This window comes from Vidua chalybeata, chromosome Z (assembly GCF_026979565.1).
Source record: "Vidua chalybeata isolate OUT-0048 chromosome Z, bVidCha1 merged haplotype, whole genome shotgun sequence".
Taxonomy (NCBI): Eukaryota; Metazoa; Chordata; class Aves; order Passeriformes; family Viduidae; genus Vidua; species Vidua chalybeata.
In genome coordinates this window covers 30844640-30872052 of record NC_071570.1, presented here as the reverse complement: position 1 = coordinate 30872052, position 27413 = coordinate 30844640, and the positions used below count along the sequence as shown (strand labels likewise).

The window sequence follows — 27413 nt, the reverse complement described above, 5'->3', positions numbered from 1 at the left end:
TTTGTCTGGGCTTACTTTTAATTCAAACCAAGAGATCACATGCATCTGTCCAAATATTTTTTAAGGTCATATATTTTTGTTGGTGTAATTATGGTCCCATTCCCATGGCATTTTTCTAATAAATGTTATGCATTTTAGAAATTTAAATGCCATAATGATTCTATACAAATCAGATTTGCTTGAAAATATAGTTGATAGTTGATTCATTCTAATTATTGATACATTAATTTAATTGACATTTACAGTGTAAATATGGAAAGTATTTTTAAATTGTATCTTTTTCTTCAAGCACGTAGAAAATCTAACTGTGTAAAAGAGGTTGAAAAATTGCAAGAGAAGCGTGAAAAAAGAAGGTTACAGCAGCAGGAACTTAGAGAAAAGAGAGCTCAGGTTAGTATTTTTAGCTCAACTGACAATCATACGTCAGCAAGAGAAATGTGCAAAATTATGCTTTTTTCAGTCTTTAATAATTTTTATGAACTGTGATAATCTTGAAATTAAGTGTCAAATTTGTCAAATTAAGATTTGACAAATTCTTTGGTGTTTGGTAGGATTGCTCTCATGACTATTATTTTAGATGGTTTTCCCCCTCTTTTTGTTCCTACAGAAATCATTGCTTTCGATTGCTACATGTTCTTTAGCGAACAACTACTGATCATAGCTATTTCTTAGGGAAAATGTATTTTTGACAATAACCAACCTTTTGACTTTTAGAGGGGTCTGTTCTACAGGAGGTAATACAACATCATGATAAATTATTAGTTGTAATCTTTGATGCTTTATAGATCTATTTGAGGCTCAAGTTTTAACAGTGACTTCTAATGTTTCTTTCTTTAAAATTGTCTGTACATTTGTAATTTCATCATGCAAGCAGCTTGGTAGCCAGTTGTTAAAAACTTGTGTGAAACAAATGAAGTGGCTAATCCTTTGAGAAAAATCTCTTAATATTAAATGATTTTCTGTCACAATGGTGTAAAAAGCTTTAGCAAAGCTAGGCGTGTAATCTTGTTGGCAGCCGTGTGCGTATGTGTTAGTCTCTAAAGAGATAGTACCAGTCTGCTGCTGACATGGGAATTACCACCATGAAGTAAATAATTAATACAATTTACTTTTCATGGTTTAATGATGTTTCCAAGTTGACCTAAAATCACCTATGTTAAATTTGTGTTTTAAAATTTACATCCGTTTACACAAAACATTACTACGTCTTTATGTGTGAGGAATGACCATTTTTGGCTTTATATATTAAAATACTTCAAAGTGGTGTTACTTGTAAAATTTTCTTTTTGTTGCTCTTGTGAACACTCCTACTGCATCTAAGTCTTAAACTTTTGTGTGAGGAAGGTGTTGTGAAATGCAGCAATAATTCACCAAGCCCTGACTTCTAGTATGCAAGATCTTTAAACAGGGCTTGAAGAATATTAGGTAAATCCTTTCTCCATGATAAACAATACTCTTTTCTGAATGTTATAAAGAAACATTTTGTGAAGACTTACTGTCAGCAGTTTTTAGTTCGCTGTAGTGAGTGAATGACATCAAGGTACAGTCAACTTCGATCACCAGGACACAGTTTTTTCTGAGGTGAGGATTGACTGTGTCACCAGTGCAAAGAATGAGCTGGCTCCCTTTCAGTTTAGTAACCCCAATCCAGTGCTTTCTGAGAGTGCCTACACTGTGTACAGTCACAGCCAGCTGTGATTCAGAAATTTTATATCATATGGAGGTAGCCATGCAAAACTTAGTAGGGTCTGAGCACCAGAGCTGGCTATGTTTGGCATCAGCAGTGTGTCCTGAAGTGTTGTAAAACAGGTATTTGCAGGGAGAAGTGATGGGAAGTTGTTTAATCAGTTCTGCAGAAAACAGGGTAGGCTCAGGCTCAGCTTACTGGTACTCCATGCATGGTGTCTTGCATGTCCATTCACTCTGGTATTGATTGCTCCAGGTTTAAGGTTGGGTCATCTTCTGTGCCTGTGTTGTGGGGTCAGCTGTCCTGGCTGTGTTGATTGCCTTGCTTGTGGGGTGGGGTGAGGACCAAAAAAGAGCTTTGCTGTGTAAGTGCTGCTCAGAAGCAGCTAAAACATCCATGTATTGTCAACCCTGTTTCCAGCACAAATCCAAAGAAGAGCTGCATACCATATTCTTCCATGGAGAAAATTAACTGTATCCCAGCCAAAACCATCACAGCCTGGATGTAGCCTATTGAGTATCCTTGGGATTGCTTCTGCTTTGCTGGGGATCTGGGAAGAATTTGCAGTGCATCCAAATATGTGTTTAAATTAACACAGGACCAATAGTTAGGACATAGCTACTTTAACTGGCTTGTATCCAGCAGGATTGTGTTTAGAGCAACTGGGGTTCCTGACCTGTCCTCTGTGGTGTATGTCATACCTGTGTAGTGGAGTATCTTTGCATCTGTCAGGGTGCCATACCTGAGATAAGGAAGTGTTGACTATATGTTTCTTCAGTGTGAAGGTGCTGGCAAAGGCAGGAGTACTTTCTATTTCTTGAGTAGACTATTAATGAGTTCTCAGTTAATAAATATTTTCTTTTATATGCAACCAAAATGACACGGGAAGCATATAATTGTTTCCTTTATGGTCAGTAAATTAGCTACTTCAGAGTGGAAAAAGGCATTAAACTTATATTAAACTTGCAAGAGACATTTCTGGTGTTTTGCAGAAAAAAAATCAGTTAATGAGTATTTTTTCATAGATAATTAACTAAGGCCTTTTCTGAAAACACAAGTATAGTAGAAATTCTGTTGCTTACTTTTTCCTAGGATGTTGATGCTACAAACCCAAATTATGAAATTATGTGTATGATAAGAGATTTCAGGGGAAGTTTGGATTATAGACCACTCACAACTGCAGATCCTGTAAGTATGCCAGCAACATGGAAATGTGTTACGCTTCTTTGTTTCTGCTGTGTGTTTTCATTTTTTTTTCCATGTGTACTTCCATCTGTTAATGCAAAAAATAGGTATTTTAATATATTTTAGTATTTAATATAACATGGGTTTATTTTTCCAGTAATTGTTAATACTGAAATAAGTAGGTTTTGGAAGTCCAACTTTAGTAAACTATTATTAAATTACTTAAATATTTTTTTACGATTAAATAATACCAATATGTACTAAGTAGTCACTCAGCCTTTGTATGGTAAATTTTCCTGGGATGCTAAGGGATGTGCACACAAAACCATGAAACTTATTTGAAGAACTCTTTTCAACATAATTATTACTATTTGATTTTTGAAGGTGATGTAGTCTTTCAGTTTGCAGACAAGTCAGAGGAGTGGAATTCTTAGATGATCAAGACTCAAATTCTATGGAAATCAGAGAACGTGACAATTTCTGTCAATAGCATATTTACCTTGATAAAGCTGGATTTGCTTGCATAGTCCTGCAATAGTACCTGTTGATCTGTTAGATTAGATCACTGTCTGTGGGGAGTTTTGTTAATGTATGATTCTCCCTTTCGGGTTCTTGTCTACTGTGTAGGCACAAGGGGTTTTTACATGTTCAGATGACTCACTGTCTTGGAAATTTCTCTTTTTTTAAATTATTAACCAATCATTTAATCTGAAAAGAGAAGTCAAATAAAGCTAAATATTTTTTAACTGGAATTGGGATATAGTTCACTGAAAGACTTTCCTTTGCAGATTGATGAGCACAGGATTTGTGTTTGTGTACGAAAACGACCTCTCAATAAAAAAGGTATGATTGTTGAAGATTTTGTTCATTTGTTTATCTGAAAAGCTGCTTCTGATAGTAACATTATTTGTGTTAAACAACTCTAGAAATACTGATCAAAGGTGAAGCTCTTATATTAGACAATATGTGTGATGAACCTAGAAAATTCATAGATTTGTCATAACCTGGGGAGAAAAGTAGTTTACCTGCCACAATTTTATGTAGTAGGAGTTGAGGCACAGGAAGACTGTGTTTTTTTCCCATGGTCATCTAGGATGTATTTAGTTGATCTGGAAATGAATTCTGCTTTAATCTCTTCACTATTCTTACATTGTATTAGGATCACTTATTTTGAAGTATCCTTCAAGGATCATTTATTTTGAAATACCCTTCAAGTGATCTCCTGAGCAGAGAGTTTCACAGTGAAAACTTTCATACAAGTTTTTGTATTTATATTTTCATATATTTTTATATATATTCCAATTGATCTTGAATCAGATATCAAGGAAGTATCTTATGACACGGTTGGTGCCTGAACGTGTACAAGACAACCTCACAGGGCTAGTGGACTGCAGGCAAACAGAAGACTTATACACCCTGGAGTTGTTGCTCAGGGCTGGTAAAGTTACTCTAGAGCATATCAAATGCCTTTAAAAAACTTTGGGTACTAAAAGAACTCCTTAATGTCTTTCTATTTTATGTAATGAGTGTTTGAACTATTTTTCTTACTGCCTGCTCATCAGACTAGAGTCTGTATTCAAAAAAAACCCAAAACCAAATAACAAAAAGCTATTCAGCTTTCAATTCTAGTTAAATTGAAATTTTAAGTTCCTAGGAAGCTCTTTCACTTTCAGTGGGAATTTAGGAAAACAAATGCCTACTGGATTGCAGCCTGTCTGAACCCAGTGCTGCAAGATGTTTCTTTCCTTCTCTTTCTCTTATATTCTGTTCAGCTGAAGGGACTCAAAAGAGCATCAGTCTGATGCTGATATAACATGGGATGCCATTTATTGTTTTTGTACTGTCAGAAGTACACATTGAGGATTATCTGAAGCATACCCAGAGGAAAATGGGAGAAATATGTTCCCTTTCCCATACATATGTTAATACCAATATATAGTTAGGTTTTCTCTTATTTTTTCCTTTCACATTGCTGCTTCTATTTTTTTTTTTTCATTTTTACTTTTACTGTTGGGAAAAATGTGACTTTCTACCTGTGCTGGAGGTGGACAAAGTGAAATCGCAGTAAATGAAAACAAGTCGTTACGGGACATGAGTTGGAATTCAGAAGTAGGATTTGATTTTGTGAAAGTTGCATATCTTTGGTATTAGTGGTTGCATATCTTTGGTATTAGCAATAAAAAAAGTAGATCTGAGGCATTTGTAGAAATATGAATGTCAAAGTAAAAATGAGCTTGATGCTTAAAGCTGTTTTGCATTTTTAAGAATAAACAGTAATAAAAAAAGGTGTTACCTAAATAATCTGTGCAGGGGATGATAACCTAGTACACACATGATACAATCTTCTGAAAACACTCAGTTCACAAGGAGTCTCATAAAATCATCGAAAAGTATAAAACAATTAAAGATGCTAGACTGTAACCTTATAATTAGAAAAAATAAAATTAATTTGTTTTGTCATCTCAAAAATGCAGAATTATCACCAAAAGCATAAAGTATTCTCAGCATCAGTTGTTCTGTGGATTAACTTCACAGGAAGTAGGTGTTCAGAGTGACATGTATTTATACTTTTGAAATGTATGATGAGTTTCAGAGACATTATTCCTAATTTTGATCAACAAAGAATGCAGTTCTTATACCAAATAGATAGGAGGAAGTAAATGTCTTACTCCAAATAATTTTTAAAAAAAAATCCTCCTCTGACTGGTTAAACTAAAAGGTTTTTAGTGCAAAGAATTGTCCATCATACATATCTTTTTGTCACCGTTCCTTACTTTTTATCTGTGATTGCTGCAGAATAATTGCATTTCATTTTATTGCAGTGCACTTGAAAAATTCATTATACATTGACTGGAATGTGCATTTCCATTGGTGTGTAATGTAATGCAGTGGTAACTATTGTACTGTTTGATCAGGATGCTAATTCATGAAAAGGTTTCTGTCTGGTTAAATAAAATCATATCAAATTCTTGAACTGCATGCCTTAAGAAATTTTACATAGAAATGCAGGTAGGACACATTAGTGAATCCTGACTGTATACACAAAGGCTCTTCATTTTTGTGCATATTATGATCACTAGGTTCTCTGTTGTGCTGACTCATATACCATACAACAATTAGCAGTAAATTTCAGTGCTGTATAGTAATTATAATCTAGGATCTCACTGTTGATGTTACAGTGACAGGAAGGATCATTATAATTTTCAGCTTATTCTGCTGAAATAATCTTTAGAAAGGATTTATTTTAAAGAAATGATATATTAAAGATATGTACTGTAGGTTCCAGCAGGAATGCACAAAGGAAAATGTCTCTGAGGAACGAAAGCAAAATTTAAAGAAAATATCAAGAAAAAAATTTAAAATAAAAGGTATTATCCTAAGGAGGTTAATATCTTTGTGTTTTCAAGTTTGACAGTCTAAGCAGTATAGTACTACCATCTGCTTTCTCCACTTGAGAAGATATTTATAAAAACTCAAAGGATATGGCAGTGAGCTGTAGAAGACTATATAATCACTGAGGAATGAGACCTCAAGTCCAAGAAAAGTGTTACAGAAGGCATAACAAGTTACAGTGATTGTGCTGTAATTAATGATCATGGTCTTTAGTCTAAACAGCTTTTTACCTCTCTTTAATTTCTAGCAATTGGTAGGATAGGATGACTAGACTTCCAAAATGAAATATCTTGCTTAGCAGATTACTATCTAAGCATCAGAAGCCCAAATCCATTGCAATGTTGTTACTTGGAGGAGCTGTGTTATCTGAGATGTTATGAGAGTGTAAACAATGGGAAAATGTAAAAAATAATGATGTGTTGTTAGTTAAATATATATTTCACTTATTTTATAGAAACTTTAATGAAAGACCTTGATGTAATAACAATTCCTAGTAAAGATGTTGTGATGGTACATGAACCAAAACAAAAGGTGGATTTAACAAGGTACCTAGAAAACCAAACTTTTCGTTTTGATTATGCCTTTGATGACACGGCTCCTAATGAAATGGTTTACAGGTATGTGTATATGCTCTTTTTGGTGAATCTTTTTTCTCATTTTTTTTCCATACTAATAACTGTTACACTTACATTGGTCTTAGACTTTATTCCTATTCTCTGTGTTACCAGATGGTATATTGCTACCTCCATTCTTTTACCTGTTTATTTTTGTTTTAACTCTTTATCCCTAATTTTTCACCTGCAATGTCATTTCTACCTCTGTTGACCTCAGACCTACTCCCAGTCCTCCTCCAAGCCCTGCTGCATTCCAGGCTCTAGCAAGTATCGCCTGCCTCCTTAGCTGCTGATTACTTGAGCCACGTAATCAGTTCTCCATTTGCTTCCAGGTTATTGTCTTATTATTAGTGTGTGTGCAGCACCTGAGAAACCTGAATCATGGCTTTTGGTCATCAGGAAAACTGGTGGAAAAGGAGAGTCCTTGCACCAAAGAGCTTGCAGTCTGAATATAGGATAATTAAGAGATGGAAACAAATCAGTACAGGGTGAGAAAAGAGTACAAATAAAGTGAGAGAGTGTATATTGCAGTATTGTTGAGACACCTGAGCTAACTTATCTTCTGGAAGCAATCTGGCTGATGTAATATGGAAGTGTATAGAGCTAAGTTATCTTGCTGAAAATTCCAAGTCTTTCTAATTCAGAAACAAACAGCAATAAAGACACATATCCTCTCTTAGACCAAAGATATTTGGATCTCCATTTTGTTCTTTGCTCTTCTGTTTCAGTTCCACTGTTGGCACAGAATAATTCACACAGCACTTTTAAAAGCATGTTTAAAAGTAGCTATTTCCCTTGAAAAGTCACTAAATGAAGTACATACAGTAGTGGGCAAGGTTAGTCACTGACATAATATTGGTCAGAATCTTAGTATGCATCTAAATAATTATGAAACTTTTTGCAGGAAATGTTGATATTAAAAAGGAGTTCGGTGAAGATACAATTTTTCTTATGCTTGGAAAGTGCTTCCCATAGTCTTAAAAAGTATTGACAGAGAAATATCTTATTTCTTGTTTTTAATCCACAACTAGGAAGTCAAAGTTAGGATCACACCCTGATTGATAGTGGATAGCAAAAGAATTTTTAAAAGGTTGTGAAATAAAAACTTCTGTCTTATGCTTGTTATAATTAGAGAAGGGGGTGAAAGGAAAATCTTATAAAACTAATACTAACAAAAGAGTTGTAAACAGCAAAGCTGTGCCCTTGGAGCTTTCTGTCTTTGCTGGTTGTCAGCTGGTAGCATCTTTCCTTTCCTTGATACTGAAGAGCTGTGGGAGAGCCAGCTGGTTGATGATGCTTGAAGTAATTCTCTTGCTTGACAATCCATTCTTCTAGTCTCCCTCCTTCCTTTATTTATCTGTGTGAACATGGCGTTTAATGTGAGAGGTGGTTTTGGTATACAATGTTGTGTTTTTGTACTGAGTTTTTTCAGAGTTTTTACTAGTTATGTAGTACATTAATGGCAATACAGGAATATATTTTAAGATTATTGTATTCAAACTGAAACTGTAGATCTCTAGTCTTTCTTCTCCTACCTCATATGGCACAATAATGATCATTACTTGAAGGGCAATCTGTTTTAAGGTCTTCCATAATAACAGAAATAAGAACAAGATAGGTGTTATGTGCTGTCATCAGAGCCTCAGGGTCATACTGAGGGAAAAAATATTGTGTCAAGATTCTCCAGTTTTCCCCATATAATTACTGTATATCTATGCTGAAAAAATGTTCAGTCCAAGGTAGAAAAGTACCTACTCTGTTATTATTACTTCTACTACCATTATTATTACCATTATTACTACTGTTACTATTTTGCTTGACCTGTATTTTAAGTATTTTTAATCCATGAACCACAATACAGAGTTGCAAATCTTTAATATTAAAAAACATTCACTAGTTGGAATGGATATTTTAATGGAGTTTTAAAGGAGAACCAGTTCAGGTTTCTGAAAGACTAAGATTACAAATAAAAGTTATAGTAAAAGTAAAGTTGGGCTCTTTTACTGTAGTCTCATTTGCAGTTGTGTAATCCTTTATGAATACATTTTAAGATATATTTGGATTTTGTCTTACTTTAAAATAGATACATTAAAGTCCCTTTTTAATAAATCAGCAAAGTAAACAGTTTCAAATTAAATCAAACAGAAGTAATGGAGAGTGCTACTAAGGTGGATAGACTTTGTAAAGTCTTTTCTATTTTTATATATAGAAAGAACAGACATCAAAATATGGGAAAATATCCTCTTGAGAAGACAGAAGGCATATACTTAGAAAAAGCAAAGAAAGAAAGACTAAGGCTGTTCAGGAATAATTTGGTGTATTCTTGATGAAAATTCATGATTCAGCTAGATGTAGATTCTTTACATAACCCTGGGTTGCGGCTGATTGGCTTAGTCTTGCCCATATTATTTTTGTAAGTAATCTTGTGTTTGAAAGCAAAATAAAAGAAGGTTGTAGCATCTCAGTGTTTCTGTAATTAATTTTTTTCTTTATTGGTCACTTCTAGGTTATTTATGTGTAAACAACTGGAAAGTTTAGAAAGAGTTTTGCAGAGAGATTAATCTCCATTCTTAACTCTCTATTAATTTACACTTTGCTTTTGGAGTTTACAATGACATAATGGTGATAAGCAGCTAAAGTAGGAACAATAGTTCTGTGTTTCTTAAAATAAAATTAATTATCTGAAAAAAATAAATTATATTTCAGATAATACTTTTGACAGAGCAAATAGTACCTCACAGATAAGTAGATTTTCTCATTCTTAAGAACTTGGGTATCCATTATCTTGAGCCCTTTCTTAATGTATGCATGTTCTCAAAAAATCAGATGTGCAATGTTTTTTCGGCCTCTTGTCTTTCAAATTTTATCTTGGAAGTTGATTTGGGGAGGGGAAAAAAACTACAGCAGAAATTTACTATTGACAAAACTCCTATCTGCTACACTGCCCTGCTTCAATATCTTCTTATTCTGGCATGTTGAGGGAGCTCCAGACTCTGTTTAGCAAAGTGTGGGGTGTTGGATCATTAAAACAAGGAAATCATTGTTTTAGGGTTAAAAGAAGGATTATATTGTTGTAAAACAAATGAGAGAGACCTCGTAGCTTGTGATGGTTTGGAAAATTTGGATACCTTAGAGCTGGTGTTACTTCAAAAATTAGAGTATATATGTCCTTTGACCTATCAAAGTAGAGGATCAATTTTGTCACTTCTGGCTTTAGCATTTTAATTTTCCTTGGGGTAGTGGCATCTTAAAGTACTCCAGTTTTTTAAGTACAGGTTTTTTTGCATTTAAGGTTTACAGCTCGACCCTTAGTGGAGACCATATTTGAAAGGGGAATGGCCACTTGTTTTGCATATGGACAAACAGGCAGTGGGAAAACCCATGTAAGTAGTTCTTCTACAAGTCAGCAATAATTTTTTTTTACATGACACACTTAGATGAGTTCTAATAAATAAGAAATATTTAAACTACAGTTCTGCGACTTTTATGGTGCTTTTCTTTTTTTCTTTGCCTTTTTCTTTTTAATTTAGACTATGGGTGGCGACTTTTCGGGAAAGAACCAAGATTGTTCTAAAGGCATATATGCACTAGCAGGTGAGGCTTCATTGATCAGTTGGGTTTGGGCAGACAGTTGAGATCAATAAATTTTCTACTCTTTGTCATACAAATATAACAGTTTACTTACTTTGCATTGCAGTGGAACTTTGGTAACATCAAAAGTTGTCCCTAGATATGTTTCCTTTACACAGTAATGTAAATAGAGACTACTTAACAGATTATTAGAGACTGCAATAACAGATTATTTAAGTTTATAATTTTGGGGTCTTCTGCATCTTCCAGTGTAATATGGCAATTTAGATTGTGTTGTTTAAGGCTTGGTTGACTGATCCTATCTGTCATTCTTGCAAAATATGAGGTGCTGTAAAATAGACTGTTACACATGAATGAATCATCACTAAATGAAAACACATGAGATTTCTTTTTATTCTGGAAATATATTCACAGCTCGAGATGTCTTTTTAATGCTAAAGAAGCCAAACTATAAGAAGTTAGAACTTCAAGTATATGCAACATTTTTTGAGATCTACAGTGGTAAGGTAAGTACCTGGTCTTTTTCTGAGAAAGAAGGAATTTCTCATACACAAAATGTTGAGCTTGTCACATAAAAGATTTTTCCCTCTTTGTATTAAAAGCTATGTTTCAAAGAATTCTTTACGTTTCCTGTCCAATCATGTATTTCCATTGAACGTTTTGCATTATTTGAAATGGAATTTGAAACAGGAATTTTTTTTTAAGCTCCTCTTTTAACTGCTCTGTTTTCCTTCTTCCCTAAGGTTTTTGACTTGTTGAATAGGAAGACAAAATTAAGAGTGTTAGAAGATGGTAAACAGCAAGTCCAGGTGGTGGGATTACAGGAGCGAGAAGTCAAATGTGTTGAAGATGTTCTTAAACTCATTGAAGTAGGCAACAGCTGCAGGTATCTTCTGTAGATTACACCAGTTTCCCATAGTAGGTTAAAAAATCAGAACAAGATTATTTTGGGATATCTTTGTAGCGATGCCTTTCCATATGCAAGTGAGTTTTTGATGATGTTGTCTGCAAGTAAATAATCTACCTACATTTTAAATAGACACGTTTGGAGTTTCTCTGTCTCCTAGAGAGAAATAACTGATTGTTCAAGAGGATGTGAATTGCATGCATTATGTAAGCAGCTTACTGACTTAAATTCACATAATTTAAAAACTGGAATGCTGCCAGGTTCTTCATCTGTAAAAGGCCTTGATGCATACTGGCTGAGGTTAAGCACAGTTCTTTTTACTTTTATTTTTTTTTCAAGACTTCAGCTTCATTGTTTTTAAAATTAGCCTTGAGCATAGACTGCTGTTTGATCAGATAAAAATGCCATCAGCATTTTTATGGAAGCTCTCTGATAATCTGAAATATGTGAAGATCTGATTTTAAAAGAGAGGCAAAATGTTATTAATCTTCCATTTCCATTCAAAGAGATAGAAGAAGAGGCATAATTGTACTATGTATATCCAATTATTAGTGTTCTATGTCTAGTGTCCCCAAGAGTGCTAGACATTCTATCAACATGTAAGAAAATACAGGAATCTGCCCTGAAAACCTGTCATTGTGAGGTTAGTGTTTAACATGTATGATCCTCCGGTTAATGTCTTTCTTTGCTCGTCTCTTGTGTAAAGGACATCTGGCCAGACATCTGCAAATGCACACTCATCTCGAAGCCACGCAGTGTTTCAAATTATTCTCAGAAGGAAAGGCAAATTGCATGGTAAATTTTCTCTGATTGATTTGGCTGGCAATGAAAGAGGAGCAGATACTTCGAGTGCAGATAGGCAGACGCGACTGGAAGGTGCAGAAATTAACAAGAGCCTTTTAGCACTCAAGGTAACCGATATGTTTCTATTGCCTTGGAGTAGGTGGAAGCCTACATATAATAGCAATGACAAGTAAAATTAGTGTTTTTGCATGCTTTGCTTGTCTACATTGTCTATTGATATGACAGGTAAAAACCAATTTATTAATTTTTCCTCTACATGCATGAGGGAACACTTAGTAAGTCCCAAGTAAAAACAATGCAGAAACATTGTGCTATCAACTTACATGCAGTTTTTGTAAAATAAAATCAAAACACCCTAGCAAAACCAACCAACCAACCAACTGAAAAAAAAAAAAAAAGCCCCTAAACAAACAAGAAAACACCCCAAAAAAAACCAAGTACACTAAAAGTCCCCAGTGGTTGAATTTGTAGACATTTCTGATATATACCTAAAATAGGAAGGCAAATTACTTACTTTGGTACTCAAGATATGAAATACTAACAGGAAGTTACTCTTAGTGTTCTCACTGTTTATTTCTTTTTTAAAATAAAAAATAATACTACACTGACAACATACTTACTGCTGGTAATATATTGACTAAAGCAAAGCAACAGCAGCATGTCCAGAAAAGACTAGCAAATAATTAAAATAAACCTTGAAAGGTGAAATCCATTTTTGTCAACCCTTCTTCATAGCAAATTGTCTGATACAGTCACTTTACAGATTTTATACATCCAATCTAGGACATATAAATAGAGCTAAGAAATACTACTTAAATATTCATCTGCCTTTTTTGTTTGATATTTTATAGTGATTAAAAGAGGCTCAGTCTAAATAGAGGAAGTAATTTTTTTATTTCAAACTGGAGAAACAGTAGTTTCTTATAATTTGTCTCTGGTTTTGGTTAGTTTTGCTTATGTTTACTACTCTCAGCACCAACACTGGTTTTATATAAAAAAATCTGAACCCCAAGATCTGTGTGGTTACCTTTTTATTCCTAGTATAAACTTGGGAGAAGACTGGCATCTGACTAAACAGATCTCACAACACACCATAAAATTGTCATGTATAATGTGTCATTACAAAATTCTATGGCATACTGAAAAATTGGAAGGAGCAGTTCCAAAACTTTGGCCTATTCTGCTTTGACATCGAAGTAGGCAATGCAGGAACCATTGGGTTGATGTTACTACTCATTTCCAAATGTAACTGAATAAAGCTATTTTGTTTTGAGGGTTTGGTTTGAGGTTTTTTTTTTTTCAGTTTATTTATTTTGTAGTGGATAGTGCTCATCCAATATATTTGGTTAATTTTTATATAACTTGTCTTCTTAATTATAGCAAAAAGTTCTGCTGCTGCTGCACTAGTGATTTGCATCCAAATTACTTGGGGAAGGGGGAAATAAAAATAAATTGATGTCTTGCAGAGGTCTAAAAGGTGGTACAAAACCATAAACGTTTCTCAGTGACATGTGTGCCATTTTTCATCTATCCCAAAAACATTATACAACCTTTTCCATTTGTATTCAGAAGCTGTGAAATTATTTTCAAGTACCAATTAAACTAATACATTCTGACAAAGTGGTCTTTGTTAATAATCCAAGATTTGCTCTTTCTGTCCGAGTATCAGTCCTATCCTGTTCAGGATTTTGGCACAGGAATTTATTTCTGCACTGTCTCTACATGGGAGTAGTGTTGTCATTTTGTTACCTGGTTTTCAGAGATGTATTGAAACAATGGCACTGAGGTTAATACTTGAAAGTTCAAACACTATATAAATGTCCACCTAATAGTGGGCATATAGATTTTTTTTTACAAGCACAGTTTGTGTCAGCACCTATGAGATTTTTTAAAATTTGTTAAGCACAGCAAAACTTGTAGTATGGAAAAACTTAATCATAAATGCATAAAAAAAGAATTAATATCCTCTACTAAAAGTTGTATACTAAAATCAGTAGACTACAGAAGGATTTAACTTTCACTAGTATCCTATTTATCTTATCAAATTGCATGGGATTTTTGTATTATTGATCCTTGAGATTTTACATCTTTATTGCTTTTGATGTTTATAGTACTTTTTCTTCTGTGATTTTGCAAAAACACATGCTCCGTTAGCATAAGTAAACCACAAAGATTTCATATTCTTTAATTTAATACTCTGTAAATGCATCTGTTATTAAATGTTTAGTGTCCATATCCTGCACTCAAGAAATAGTAAACTTATTAATTACTTAAGCAGAGAATAATTTGAGAAGCTGACAAGAAATACATCTTTAAATGTACTTTAAAACTCTGTTACAAATTTAGAAGCTGGTGATGTCCTTCGATTATTTTTTATTAGTACGGAGATAATCCAATTCTAATTTTTCAGGAGTAAGCAAACTAAAAATCATTATACTAAATTAAAATATTTTAAAACTTGGTGATTGCCATATCAGTAATTCAATATAGGATATGTCTGCAGCTGGAGGATTAGTTGAAATTCTGTACAATTTTTCATGCAACACAAAGGATATTCCATTTATTAGTGGAGCTAAAAGCAAACCTCTAATTTGAAATACAATTGAAGTTTGGTTGGTTGTAGAAGTTCTGTGTGTAGATACTTTCAAAGGCCAAGGAAGCCTTGCATCTGAAGAGATGTCTGTTAAGGAAAACGCAGTGTCTGGAATTAACAGGCAAAATATTATGATGACAACAATACAAATATTTAAAATTAAAATTTCTTTGCATAGGAATAACTTATTAGACAATATTAGAGTGCTGAATGGACAGAAGTGATGGTTAGACTAATAGTATCTTGGTGTCACTGCTGTACTTAGTTCTGCTGTATCTTCTGTAGTAATTTCGTAATATTTACATCTATACAGTATTGCTCACTGGAATGCATTCAGTTGCAAATATTAGTGTAGCCCCTTGCCTCTGGGCATGGAAGAGAAGATCTTATAACTGTTTCTTCACATAAAGACTATTTTAAAATAGGGAGTGACCTAATGTTTCCAATGTCTTCCAATGCTATAAGTAGAGAGCTTGCTTCCAGTAGAGAGCTACGCCTACTTGGTTTGTCACCTGTGGAAGCTTTGAGAAAGTTGTTTTTCTTCTAAACTGTAAAGAAAGACAGTGGTAAAATAAGAGTCAAAGCCCCTACTTTTAACTGGTGCAGTTAACCCATGTCCCTGCCCATACTGCTGCTGCTGGCAGAGGTTGTAGCTCATTCAGGCTTTTGTAGGTGATAATTGGGAATAATTGTAAGCCTGAACATTTCACATCAACACTGTTTAGTTTTGTTCTTGGATACAGTAGATGTAAACAATTTGGATGACATTGAGACAGTTTTTAGGCTTCTAATCCTTTTAAAATTCTTTCCACTCTACTGAGCTTAATGTTAAGTAGAAGCCTAACGCTTATTGAATCCAAGCTTTTAGCAGTACATTTTAATGATATTTTTGGGGGAGTACATCAGATATAAGGCATGTATTTTCTGATTCTGAATTGCATTTTTATTACATTTATTTAACCCATGATAAAGAATCTCTTTGTTCTTTCAGGAGTGCATTAGAGCCTTAGGCCGAAATAAACCTCACACACCCTTCAGAGCAAGTAAACTTACTCAGGTGCTAAGAGATTCATTCATTGGAGAAAACTCACGTACCTGTATGGTAAGTTGATTTGGTAACTGTTCTAACAATTAAAAAAAGAGAAGACACTGCAAATTTAGGCTTTTATGTTTAAAATTGGTTGCATGCTACTGGTAGTGTGTTGGATTTATATTTATTTACTAATTGACATTATATGTGAAGAGGGATTTCAAAAGAGACATTTCTCAATAGTTTAGATTGAATATTATGAGAAATTTCTTCATTAAAGGAGTTGCCAAGCGTTGGAACCAGCTGCTCAGGGAAGTGGTCTAGCCTCAGTCCTCAGAGATCTTTAAAAGATGCATAGATGTGGTAGGGACATGCTGGTAGTCTTCCTTGGGGTAATGATTGGACTAAATTATTTTAGAGGTCTTTTCCAGCTCAAGGGGTTCTGTGATTCTGTGATTTTAGATAACTTGTTCCCTTCTCACTTTTTTATTGACTTTCTTGTTGCTGGTTTTCTAGCTAGGCTGGCAGCTAGAAACACTTCCACCTTGAGAAGTTCATTTGTTTTTTTTAGTAGTGTCTTAATTATAAAAGAGTCTTGTTTGTTTTGCAGAATTCTGGAAAAGAGGGTGTAGATGGGAAATAGTGATGAGTTGTGATTTATAAATGACAAAGATTAACTAAAAGTTGGTATCAAGCTCATCAGAATATGCTTCATGCTGTTGAAGGGGAAGTTGTTGGGATAGATGGGATGAATAGCTGTTGTAAATACATAAAATATATATAAGAATATATAAGTATATAAAGTAGAATATAAATAAAGATATTGTAAATATTATAAATTATTAACTATTATAAATATGTATTATATAAATAGCATATATAAATATATATTGTATATATTGTATATATATTAAGTATATATAAATATGTAAATAATTGTTGAATAGCTGTAAATATACATTTGTGCCAGTGTGAAAAACAGAATTCTTCTGACAGATGAGTGAAAGGACAGATAAAAGTCCTGATGTCCAGTTGTTTTATTTGTGCATCTGTAACATTTCTCTTTATGACTATGTGAACTCTCTGCAGTACATACTGATTACTAGGCTTGTTTGTGTTGGTTATTTTTCACAGGCTTCTTTGAATTAATTAGTCTAGAGGCCAGAGAAATCTACAGGCCACAATGTGTAAACTATGGTCTTTGGACAACTTAGTCTTCCCTTTAGCTGTTAGGTATGGTTCTAATTTGAAAATGGTGGCAAAATAGCATTTTTATTAACCTTTTTTTCCTTCAGTTCTCTAATGAAACAACAGGATAGTTTTCTTTCTCACTGAGACATACTTGACCAAGCTGAAGATATCCCTGCTCACTGCATGAGGTTTGAACTAAATGACCTTCAGAGGTCTCTTCCAACTCAAATCATTGTATGACTCTATAACTTCATGAATCTCATGCAGGATTAGATGGTGCAATTCTAGCACGTGTATCCACACTGTTTGAAGGAGGTTTGAAAAATTAGCCTGTTGGTTTGAAAAATTACTCCCTGCACATCAAATAATTAACCTTTATGAATATTTCATGGAAGTTCTTTAATAACAAAAAGAATCTCGTCTGAAAGTGGAAATATTCTTGAACTATTTTTTTTAATTTTCTCATTCACATAACTACAGTTCACAATTAAGCTTAAGAAACCTCTTTGAGGATAAGATATTGCCTTCATATTCATTCTGCTATTTTTCTTAGTAGTAGGACCACTTGTGACATTCTGGTTTTAGTGTTTGTTTACATGTATTTTTTAATTAAGAATGTAATCAGCAGAGTTTCATCTTAAGATACTGTCATGGTTTAACCCCAGCCAGCAATGGGGGTCCTTACTTATTACTAAGGACTTTCTCAACAAGAGGGATTTGATACACTGCTCAAACATGCTGTTTGAATAAGACATCTTCAACTGTGTGGTGCTTTTCAATATGGAATGCGTATAAAATGATGTAGTAAAATCTTGTGATTTTTAACTTACTAAAGGATTCCTGAGATAGTAAAATACCTGCTATATGTGTTCCACTTGCTTTCTGATATACAAATCTGTAAGGAGGATATTTGAGTAAAACTCAATGGCTAGCTTCTACACTTCATTTTTATGTGACTTTTCCTTTTATTATTAATGGATATGTTGCAGTTTTAAAAGTTACATCTTTAGGGATGGAGTATTCTCTCTGTATATAACATGAAACTATGATTTGGAAACTCTTTGTTTCTTTCAAATTTGTTTAGAAAAATATTTTGAAAGCTCATAAAGTTTTGGAACTTCCTAATGTGAACAGTTACGACTAGGATTTGCTTCCTTCAAAAGAAATCCAGATTTTTACAGTCAGCATAAATATTTTTTTCATTTTATCAGTCATTGCAGTTTTACTGTTCTTGTCTAAATAATTTGAGAAACCATTTCAAGTTTTTGAAGAGTTGCATTGTAGGATAATGAATTGTCATTTGAAAGTTGCAGTGTGACTACATAGAATAGTTTCATTTTTTAACCAGTGCTGCTCCTTGACATGTTGCATCTTTCATGTGCTGCAGTCACAGCTGAAGTGGTCAGACACCTTAGCCCTCCAGGGTAGGAGTAGGAACCTGCAGACTTCCATGTCCCAGCAGGACCATTGATCGAACTGTGATGGCTTATAAGCAGTATAGAGACATTCAAAATAGGAAGAATTATTATTACACATCTTAAAGATGCTTCTGTTCATAAGTAGTGCAGCTTTTTCCATCCTCATTTGGAATTAGGAACAAGAAAGTGAGCAACAGAGAGGTCTGAGTCCTGCCCTCCCTAGAATGGGCTGGCTGGGGCCTGAGGAGAGGTTATACACCAAGACTTGTGCACAAGTTCATGTGTCCTGAACAGGGTATTCACAGAGACCAAGGCATCTACAGTGGCACTTCCCTAGAGCAGCTGTATGTTATGCTCCTTAAGGTGTTGGAGCAGTCTCCTAGTGTTACAGCAGTGGTAGTAAATAGGTAAAGCAAAAGCCACAAAGACAAAGCAGAGGAAAACATGGAATTCATTCACCACTTCCAGTTGTCAGGATAGTTCAGCTGTCCCCAGGCTGTATCACACCTAACGATGGCTTGGGAAGCCAAATGCCATCAATCTAAACATCACTGTCTGTGGCATGCTCTGAACATTAAACTGGTGGAAGAGATGTATGCATTTTTCATGTTATTTGAGTTTGGAAGGGCTTTAGGAAGTTTTAGATTTTTGTTAATTAGCACCCAGAAGAGACATGCAGCTGTGTGATCTCAAATACACGCTTGTTATTTTCCTTAGTAATTGATGCGTACCAGTATTAGAGGTTTAAACTTAGGTCTGTATGATCACATCCACCACATATTTTTCCTTTCTCCCCAGGAGAAATTCCTCTTGGGATGACTACCTCTGCTTTTGTACAGGAATGTCAGCAGCAGGATGAAAGAGAAAACGAGGATTATTTAATCACCATCAGTTTCAGTCTCCTTTGTCTATGATGGCACAAAAATGTTAGTGTGTAGGATCATAGAGGTGTTTGTTCTGAGTAGAGCCTTTACAATTGCTTAGGGAAGAGAACAGGTGGAAAAATTGGACTACTGAGATAAACTAGGAGAAATAATGATCCCACTTTTCCCAATCACAGTTTTAATTTTTGCTGATTTTGCTGATTTTGGTGGTGCTATCTTCAGAGTAGTTAATTTAACAGGGAAAAGAAAGACCTTTAGACTCCAGATAGGTCTCATGAAAGGTTTGCCATCAAATACTGTTTACAGATAATTTCTAATTGAGAAAAAATATATCTCTACTTAGGAAAATAGTTAAGCTTATTTTTACTACTATTAAGTTCAGTTTCTGATGTGGCCAAAATCAGCATAGAATCTCCTTGAACAGAGGAGGGTCTCAAAAGATACATTTAAAAAATTGGTAATTGTTTATAGGATATATTAGACTTAGGGTCTACTGAGTTGCATATTTCCTTTTTTGAGGAGTGTATTTTTAAGTTAAAATTTCACATTTACACAGTATGTTACCAAGATGGTTGGGGAAATTGTATTTCTGTGAATTCTTGATGTTCCTTGTAGGATTAAAAAAATTAAATTGAAGCTTTGACTAGACATCTGTGTCCCTGAGATGTCTGCTGTACATAGCAGACATTTTTTGTAGAAGATGAGAAATGAAACTGGATATTTAAAAATATATACATTTAAATTTATCTACCCTTTCATCTGTATAAAATGATTTGCTAACGTGTGGCTTGTTTTCTCCAGATTGCTACTATTTCTCCAGGGATGGCATCATGTGAAAACACTCTAAATACATTGAGATACGCAAATAGGTATGAAAAACGTTATTTCTTAAAGCTGTACTGGCTGTTGATGACTGACATTTGAAATGATGCTGTTCTATGATGTATGATTATTTTAGCTACTTGAATAATTCAGTGGTAGTTGTGTTTCTCAATAAAATCAAAACCAAATTACTGATCCAGGCTCACATTCAATTTAAATTGTCACTTTGTACAACCATTACAAAAGAATCTACTAAAACTGCATCTATGCCATTATCCAGAGATGGATAATGTGGATTGCAAGGTATGTAGGACATGCTACTATTAATTTTGCCCTTTGAAAGGACCATCTCTTGCATTAGGGATAGCTGGTATTCATGACGATTCCCTGGACTGTTAGCTAAATACCTTTCTATGATGTGATTTTTTTTTCCCCATCCCTTTTGTGGAATCATGTGCAGTTGCCAGTCTGTATTATATATACATATAAAATTTCATGCTTCCCAAATTTAAGCAAATATCTGAAAACCCTAAGTAAAGGTTTAAAAGGCAGAAAATCTAACAAGCTTTATGATCACTGTAGAGAAATTAGCACCTCCAAAGGCAGATGCATCACTTGAGACCTGTACTGCTGTAAGAAAGTGTTAAACTCTCTCCAGTGAGTGTGAAAGGAACCCTCACCTACTGCAGTTCTCCTGTGGAGATGGTATAATCAGGTCCTGTATGTCCCTGCAGCCAGACCTATGCCTCAGAGATACCCCACGCTTTGCTGCAAAGGACAAAGGGCAGACAGCGTCTGGGAGATCAGAAGCCCTGGCTTTTCCAGAAGAGGCTACCATCTGCGGGTCTGTTTGCCCCAGTGAGAGGTCAGGCAGAGCCACAACTGCTTCTGCTTGTCAAGGCACAAAGGCCTACTTGGAAGGCTTACTGCCTGCTTCTCTCAGTCTCCAAATGTCCTCGTGTCTGGGTTAATAGAGCTAGTAGTAAACCTGCCTGGCTTGGACCAGTCTGTCTCACTTCCTCCCTGAAGTGAATGAGGCATCTACTCCTCTGCTTACAGTAACATGATGCAGGACCTTGCACATTCCAGACTTGTTGGAACTCCTACCCCTTACACAACTTATGTTGCTGAAGTGACTCCGTAAAAAGTCACTACAAAACAAATTAAGTACCTCTTTCTAGTGTACTAAATAGCTGTACTGAAACTGTTTCCTCCGCTTAGTGTTAAAGTTGTATATTGTTACGGAGTATATACCTGTCACTGAAATGTTGCTTCATGTGTTTTGTATAGATTTTTTTTTTTTTCTAACAATACATCATTTTCATAGTAGTTAGTTTTTCGTGCTGGACACTAGTGTGTGGGCAGTGACAACAAGAGGTGAAATAGAATTTATGCGTTTGTAGCTGTAGTGATTTGATATCTTAAAAGGAGTCATTTAGTGGAATATTGAATGTAGACCAAATAATATTAACTATACAAACTGAAATTGGGAATTACTTTTCTCAAAACACTGCTGTTAAAGTCCCCTGCAAATTAGCAGCACTGGTTTTGTTCAGTTTTGCCAGTGGTCTGAATTGCTTGCAGAGAGTTTCAGTATGTCAAAACACTTGTGTTATAAAAATGATTTTTTAGTTAAACAATTAAAGAAGTATGCTAAACAAAAAGTTGTCGTTTTAACTGTGTTTATGAGAACATTTTCTTTTAATTTGCCACTGTATTTTGCTGCTGCAGAGTAAAGGAATTTGGAATTAGTCCTTCGGACATTCCCTTCTCACAGGGTAGTGGCAGTCGCTCTGATCTCTCTCCTTCCTATGAGTATGACGACTTTTCTCCTTCAAACACCAGGTCTACTTCATTCTATACATGGAACTTTATTTTTAAGTTTTCTTTTTGACTATGTAATTTTACAGACCAACCTTTCATTAGTCCCCTTGCCTTGAGTCACACATACTTTGTTTTAATTTTGTTTTGGCAGGTGATGGTTCTGCATGATATGCAATCATCTTCCCAGTATTTTGTTTACCCTCCTTAAACATCCACATTCTGTATCCAGGCTTGCTAGTTTCCCTCATACATTTAAAAAAATAGAAATGGTGATGTCACCTTTGTACATTTAGTGGACCAAATCTAACAAAATCTAAACAATTCTAAACAATAATAAGTGTTTAGGGTAATTTGAATATCTCTGAAAGGGAAAATTTTCTTACATATATAAATATATATATATATATATATTTAATATATTTATTTATTTATATATTTATTTATATATTTACATTATATATATGTATATATATAGTATGTTATTAAAGCTTTTTAGCACTCTGAAGATAAATGAAAAATATAGTAAATAAGTGCTACTTGAAAGAACATTTTTCCTATTAAAGAAATTAAGAGTATGTTCTAAAATTTGCTCTTAGACTTCCATGTATCTTTCATAAACTTGCTTTTAAATAGGCTTTTTTTTTACAGAATCACGGTCAATCTTTAAACTACTTACATGCTGTGAGAGCCTACCATTTTATTAAAATATTTTCACCTTTGAAATTAAGGAAAGGATCTATTTATTCTCTGAAATGTTTGGTTGCAAGTTATTACTTTATTCAGAATTTCTTGGTTGATTTGCTTATAACAGCTAGTGCAGAGCTGATTGACTAACTTTTTTAAAACACAATTGTATATGCAGAAAAAGAAAGATTGTCAGGTCTAAGGTGCTAAATGACCTTTGCTTTGAAATATCACCCATTGTAAAAGAGTTAATGTTGAGGGGTTTGGAATTTTTGCCCTCCTAACTGGTAAAAAGTTGTAAGATTTCAATCAGAAAAAAAATACTTCTTGCTAGATTTACTTTAATCCACATGCAAGTGGTAAAAATGCAAGGGTCCATGCCTTTTAGGAACTGGACTAATATCTTTTTGTCACTGGAAGTACATTAAATTTGTGAAGCTGACATCATCATCTTCCTTATTAAATGAACTGATTGTGCATAAACCTGTAGAGCTTTATTTTTGGTTGTGACTCTTTTGCACAGGAGGTTACTAATTTTCAAATGAAACATTTTCTGCCCATAGGGTGAAGGAGCTGACAGTTGATCCTAGTGCTGCAGGAGATATCCGTTCCATTATACATCATACCCCCAATCAGATGGATGACTTGGAGACACAGTGGGGTGTGGGAAGCTCTCCTCAGAGAGATGATCTCAAACTGCTTTGTGAACAAAATGTGAGTGGTTTACAGAGTTATGTAGAAAGAGATGATGACATACAGTGGGCAGAACAAATCCAGATCAATAGCCTGTCAGTAAGATCTTAAATACATACAGCATACCTCTTCACCTTTTCTGTTTATGGTATTATGCTCATTCCCAAATCCAAAAATGTTTCTTGATTAGTTTCTTTATCTTCCTTGCTGACTAGGGCTTTTAATGTCTAGGCAGGCTGTGGTGATGATCTATAGTATGCATTTTTTCCACGATAACATCACATTTTTTTAGGAAGTTGGAAGTATCCTAAAACTCATCTGTTTTATTTAACCCTTTCTCATTTTGAGCATTATTCTCCCTGCATGCAAACTTCATTTCAACTGAGTTTGCCATTCCCTGCATGTGGAAATCTGGCTACCCATCATTCCTCCTTCTGGTTTTCCTAGGGTCAAACCCCAGTACACGGTTTAGGAAGACTGCCACATGATGTTCCCAGTATGTCTACCTGGGCTGGAGCTGAGAGATGTCTTCTAAAGGGCATTCTCCCTCATTGCTGATTATCAGCTTTAGTCCTGGTCCTTAAATTCCAGAAGGGATTAAACTCTTATTTCTGAGAATGCCCATGAAAAATAGAAAAGAAAAATCTTTACAATCCTAACATTTTTCAAAAGACTCTAAGTTTTGTCAGTCATCTCTTTGTGATATCTGTGGTGTATGTCACTTTAGTAAATGGCTTTTTTTCTAGGACTTTGTTTCATAAGAACATGGTAGTGATTCCTAGAGCTTCCTATTGGATGTTCCTTCCAACCAGATATCCTCTCATATCACTTGTTCATTGCTCATTCATTCATGTTGAATGAATTTAAGCCTTTTTAATGTTTTAAAAAAGATTTTAAAAAAGATTTTAAAAATATTTTAAAAAATATTTCAAAGGCATTGTGTAAGGAACTACACTGTTCCTTCCTAATGTTGCTAAACATTAATTACAGCCTACAGTAGTTCCGCCTTCTATTGCTGACTATTCATTTCGAAAGAAGCTGTCTTTAGAAGGTTTCAGTTTGTAAATCCATGTGTGCATTCTTCTAATTTATCAGTCACTATGTAGATTTTGGATTTCTCCCTTCACATTTATTTGACTTTTTTTCCCAAAAGTTTAATTTAATTCTGATTTTCTGGAATGTTTTGAATGTAATGGCTGTTCTCTTTTTTTTCTCTACATTTTTTTCGTGTCTGTTGCAGCATGCATAACAGAAAGCCCTGACAGAAACCCAAAATCTTCTGTGGGCACTAAAATCTATTAGAAATTATAATTCTTCCCTTTAGACTTCCTCTTCCCATTATTTTAACTTGTTATTTTTATGTGGAATATTTTGATTTCTGGTATTTGTTAGGATTAGTGACTGGAAATTTTTGGTGAATATTAATTAAATTTAACTCTGTAAATATTTTGAATTTATTGCCCCTTCATTCCTGGAGACTTTCTTAATACTTCTTAGAAGTATTAAATTCTATTTTTGACAGGTTTTGCCTTCTGCATATTTTTTTTCCATGTTCTGTGATAAAATGGGTCACATTCAACATTTTTCTGTAGCCACAGTTCTCTCCACGCTAACAAAGTTAACTACTGTTTTTAGGAAGAAGAAGTTTCTCCGCAGTTGTTTAGTTTCCATGAAGCTGTGTCACAAATGGTAGAAATGGAAGAGCAAGTAGTAGAAGACCACAGGACTGTCTTCCAGGTAAAAGATTTCGTTTTATCCTAATTTAGGAATCCAGGTTTTCCCAATGAAAGTGCATACTCTTGAAGATGGAGAGCATCTGATCTGTAGTCATTCTGTCTGACAAAGATTCCTAAACTGATCTATTATGTTAAGCTGATTGTATCAAACAAACAGGAACAGATTCTGTAACACCTGGTCTTTGTCCCCATGATTAAAGAGTAGTACATTTCTGTGTCATTCCAGAAATTTAGTAAAATTTTCCTTTGCTGGGCTGGTAATTAATAGTTATGTCTCTGCTGGCACCATTTCTGTTTGATCATCTCCCTCCAAGTATTGTGTCTGAATCTGAGTATTCTTTTGTGACATCTCTCTCTGAGATCCAGAAGAGAGGCATGTATTTCAAACCGCCTATTTGATTCCGTGTTACAGGTACATACAATTTTCACTCGCTGTTATTCAGGGCTTTTGGAAGGAGTACTTCCCATGTAGTGCTGGTCAGTGTTATGGAACCTTTTACACTCACAAAATCATGGCAATAAGTATGAGTTACTTGTTTTCAGAAGGAAATGTGGATTGTTTCTGTTCATAACCTTAAAGCCTTCAGGCAAGCTGTCAGTTTGGCACATCTGTTTCTAGAGAACAGCAGACCATCAAACCTGTAAGGAATACACATTATCTCCTCAGCCTCGGTATCTAGCTTAGTGGAACATTGATGTGTGTTCACAATAAAGCAAGATGCTAAATAAAACATCTTACAGCAGATGTAGAGGTCTAGTTATAATGGAACATGAGCCCTGAAGTAAAACATACAGAAGTGTGAAAGTCATGTGCCATATGCTGTGGCTATGTCCTAATGTGGCTTCTGGAGACAAGCTGCATTAGTTTAAGATGTAATTGCCTCTGTGTATCCATCTGGCCTTCTGCTGGAGATTATTGCTCCTTCTGTCAGTCTCTGGGAGGAAATGTGTTCAAGCCTCAGGTCTCTCTGTTCATGGCATGGCTTGTTAGTTTATGCTGTGTGTAGGTGGGCTGCACCTATACAAAGGCCAATAGCTGTTGGCCAATCTGTCAGCATTCTTCTGAAAGCAGCTGATAAACAACTTCCTTTCCTAACAAAAATGGCTAAAATACACCAGTGCAACTTACAGTGCTCTACATGTTCAGGAGTCTTTGTCTTCAATGTACAAGGTTATTTTAGGTGAGATGAATCTTACCCCAGTGTAAGCTCCATCTCTCCTGAAAGCCAAGAAACAGACAAGGGGTTTGGACTACATTTTTAGTTTCACTTGGGCTATGGAGCACAGAGGGAAAGACTTAATATGTCAAACCAAGCTTTCTAGTATGCCTATAACTGTCAGCTACTTTCTTTTTTTTTAAACTAAAGCATTTCCAGTGGGCTCAGTTCTTCTGATCACAATTTTGCATGGTTCTGTAACATTTAAACTCCTGGCCAGATTCTTCTTTGCTACAAGCTTTTTTTCCCTCTTAGTTTTTGTAATGCTCAGAGTGCGAAGATGAGCTTCTTTTACCAACCTTTATTGTATTTCTGTGTGTGGATTCAGATCATATAATAGTGAGTTTAAAACAGGTATCCTTTTATACAGCTTCTCTCTAAACAGGACAATATTATCTTGGCTCCTTGAATGTAATAATGATTCTGTGACTATATAGTAGTAGGCAGCCCATACTTAGAGCCTGACTTCAAAGTTTGACTCTTGTCTAAATTCTTTTCCCTAAATTTCTCAGCTTTACAACCATCTAATGTTCTGAATTTTAAGAGAACTGGGTAGCTGGGCTTGCCTGTGATGATATGACCACTGAAATTAAAAAATAATGTAGAAAAAATGCAGTTTTGCTGCATTAGGAATAACGTTTCAGTTTTGGATTGAAATCTGTCTTATTGAGGTGACTAGGCAGTACAATGTCTGGTCACTGCGAAGAAGTCTTAATCAGCTCTTTGTCTTGACACTTTGCTGATGTATTTTGTTGTATTTTTAAACTTTTATCTAGGAATCCATTAGATGGTTGGAAGTTGAAAAACTACTTCTTGAGATGACAGAAGAAGTAGACTATGATGTGGATTCTTACGCTACTCAACTTGAAGCAATTTTAGAGCAAAAAATTGATATTCTGACTGAACTTAGAGGTAAGTTGCTTTTAATCACTTCTCTGTACATTATTAGCATATGCCATGGAGACTTGCAGTAAAAACAAGGAGGAAAAAAAAGTGGCTATATTCTAAGGTCTTCTGTCCCTACTTATGCTGGCCTTCAGTGGAAGGTACATTTATTCTGCAGTCTAAGAACAAGTTCACATCTATGATCCGTTAATCCTAATGTAAAGGAGGAGTCTGTGCTTTAACTGCAGGAAGTAC

At 34.7% G+C, this 27413-nt stretch overlaps 1 protein-coding gene across 4 annotated transcripts in view; it reads left to right on the top strand.

The window, feature by feature from the left end:
* The window catches only part of KIF2A (kinesin family member 2A), a 60967-nt gene that overhangs the window by 30249 nt on the left and 3305 nt on the right, over nt 1-27413 (top strand). For 2 of the 4 annotated variants that reach the window (XM_053931303.1, XM_053931302.1), the window contains exons 6-20: nt 290-390; nt 2780-2875; nt 3661-3715; nt 6720-6882; nt 10172-10262; nt 10410-10473; nt 10885-10976; nt 11214-11356; nt 12084-12288; nt 15766-15876; nt 20099-20166; nt 21851-21964; nt 23191-23341; nt 24956-25057; nt 27050-27185. In XM_053931303.1, coding sequence (XP_053787278.1) covers nt 290-390; nt 2780-2875; nt 3661-3715; nt 6720-6882; nt 10172-10262; nt 10410-10473; nt 10885-10976; nt 11214-11356; nt 12084-12288; nt 15766-15876; nt 20099-20166; nt 21851-21964; nt 23191-23341; nt 24956-25057; nt 27050-27185 — 1692 coding nt within the window. The remainder of the gene's footprint in view (nt 1-289; nt 391-2779; nt 2876-3660; nt 3716-6719; nt 6883-10171; nt 10263-10409; nt 10474-10884; nt 10977-11213; nt 11357-12083; nt 12289-15765; nt 15877-20098; nt 20167-21850; nt 21965-23190; nt 23342-24955; nt 25058-27049; nt 27186-27413) is intronic. The other 2 variants (XM_053931305.1, XM_053931304.1) reach the window with 1 other exon arrangement.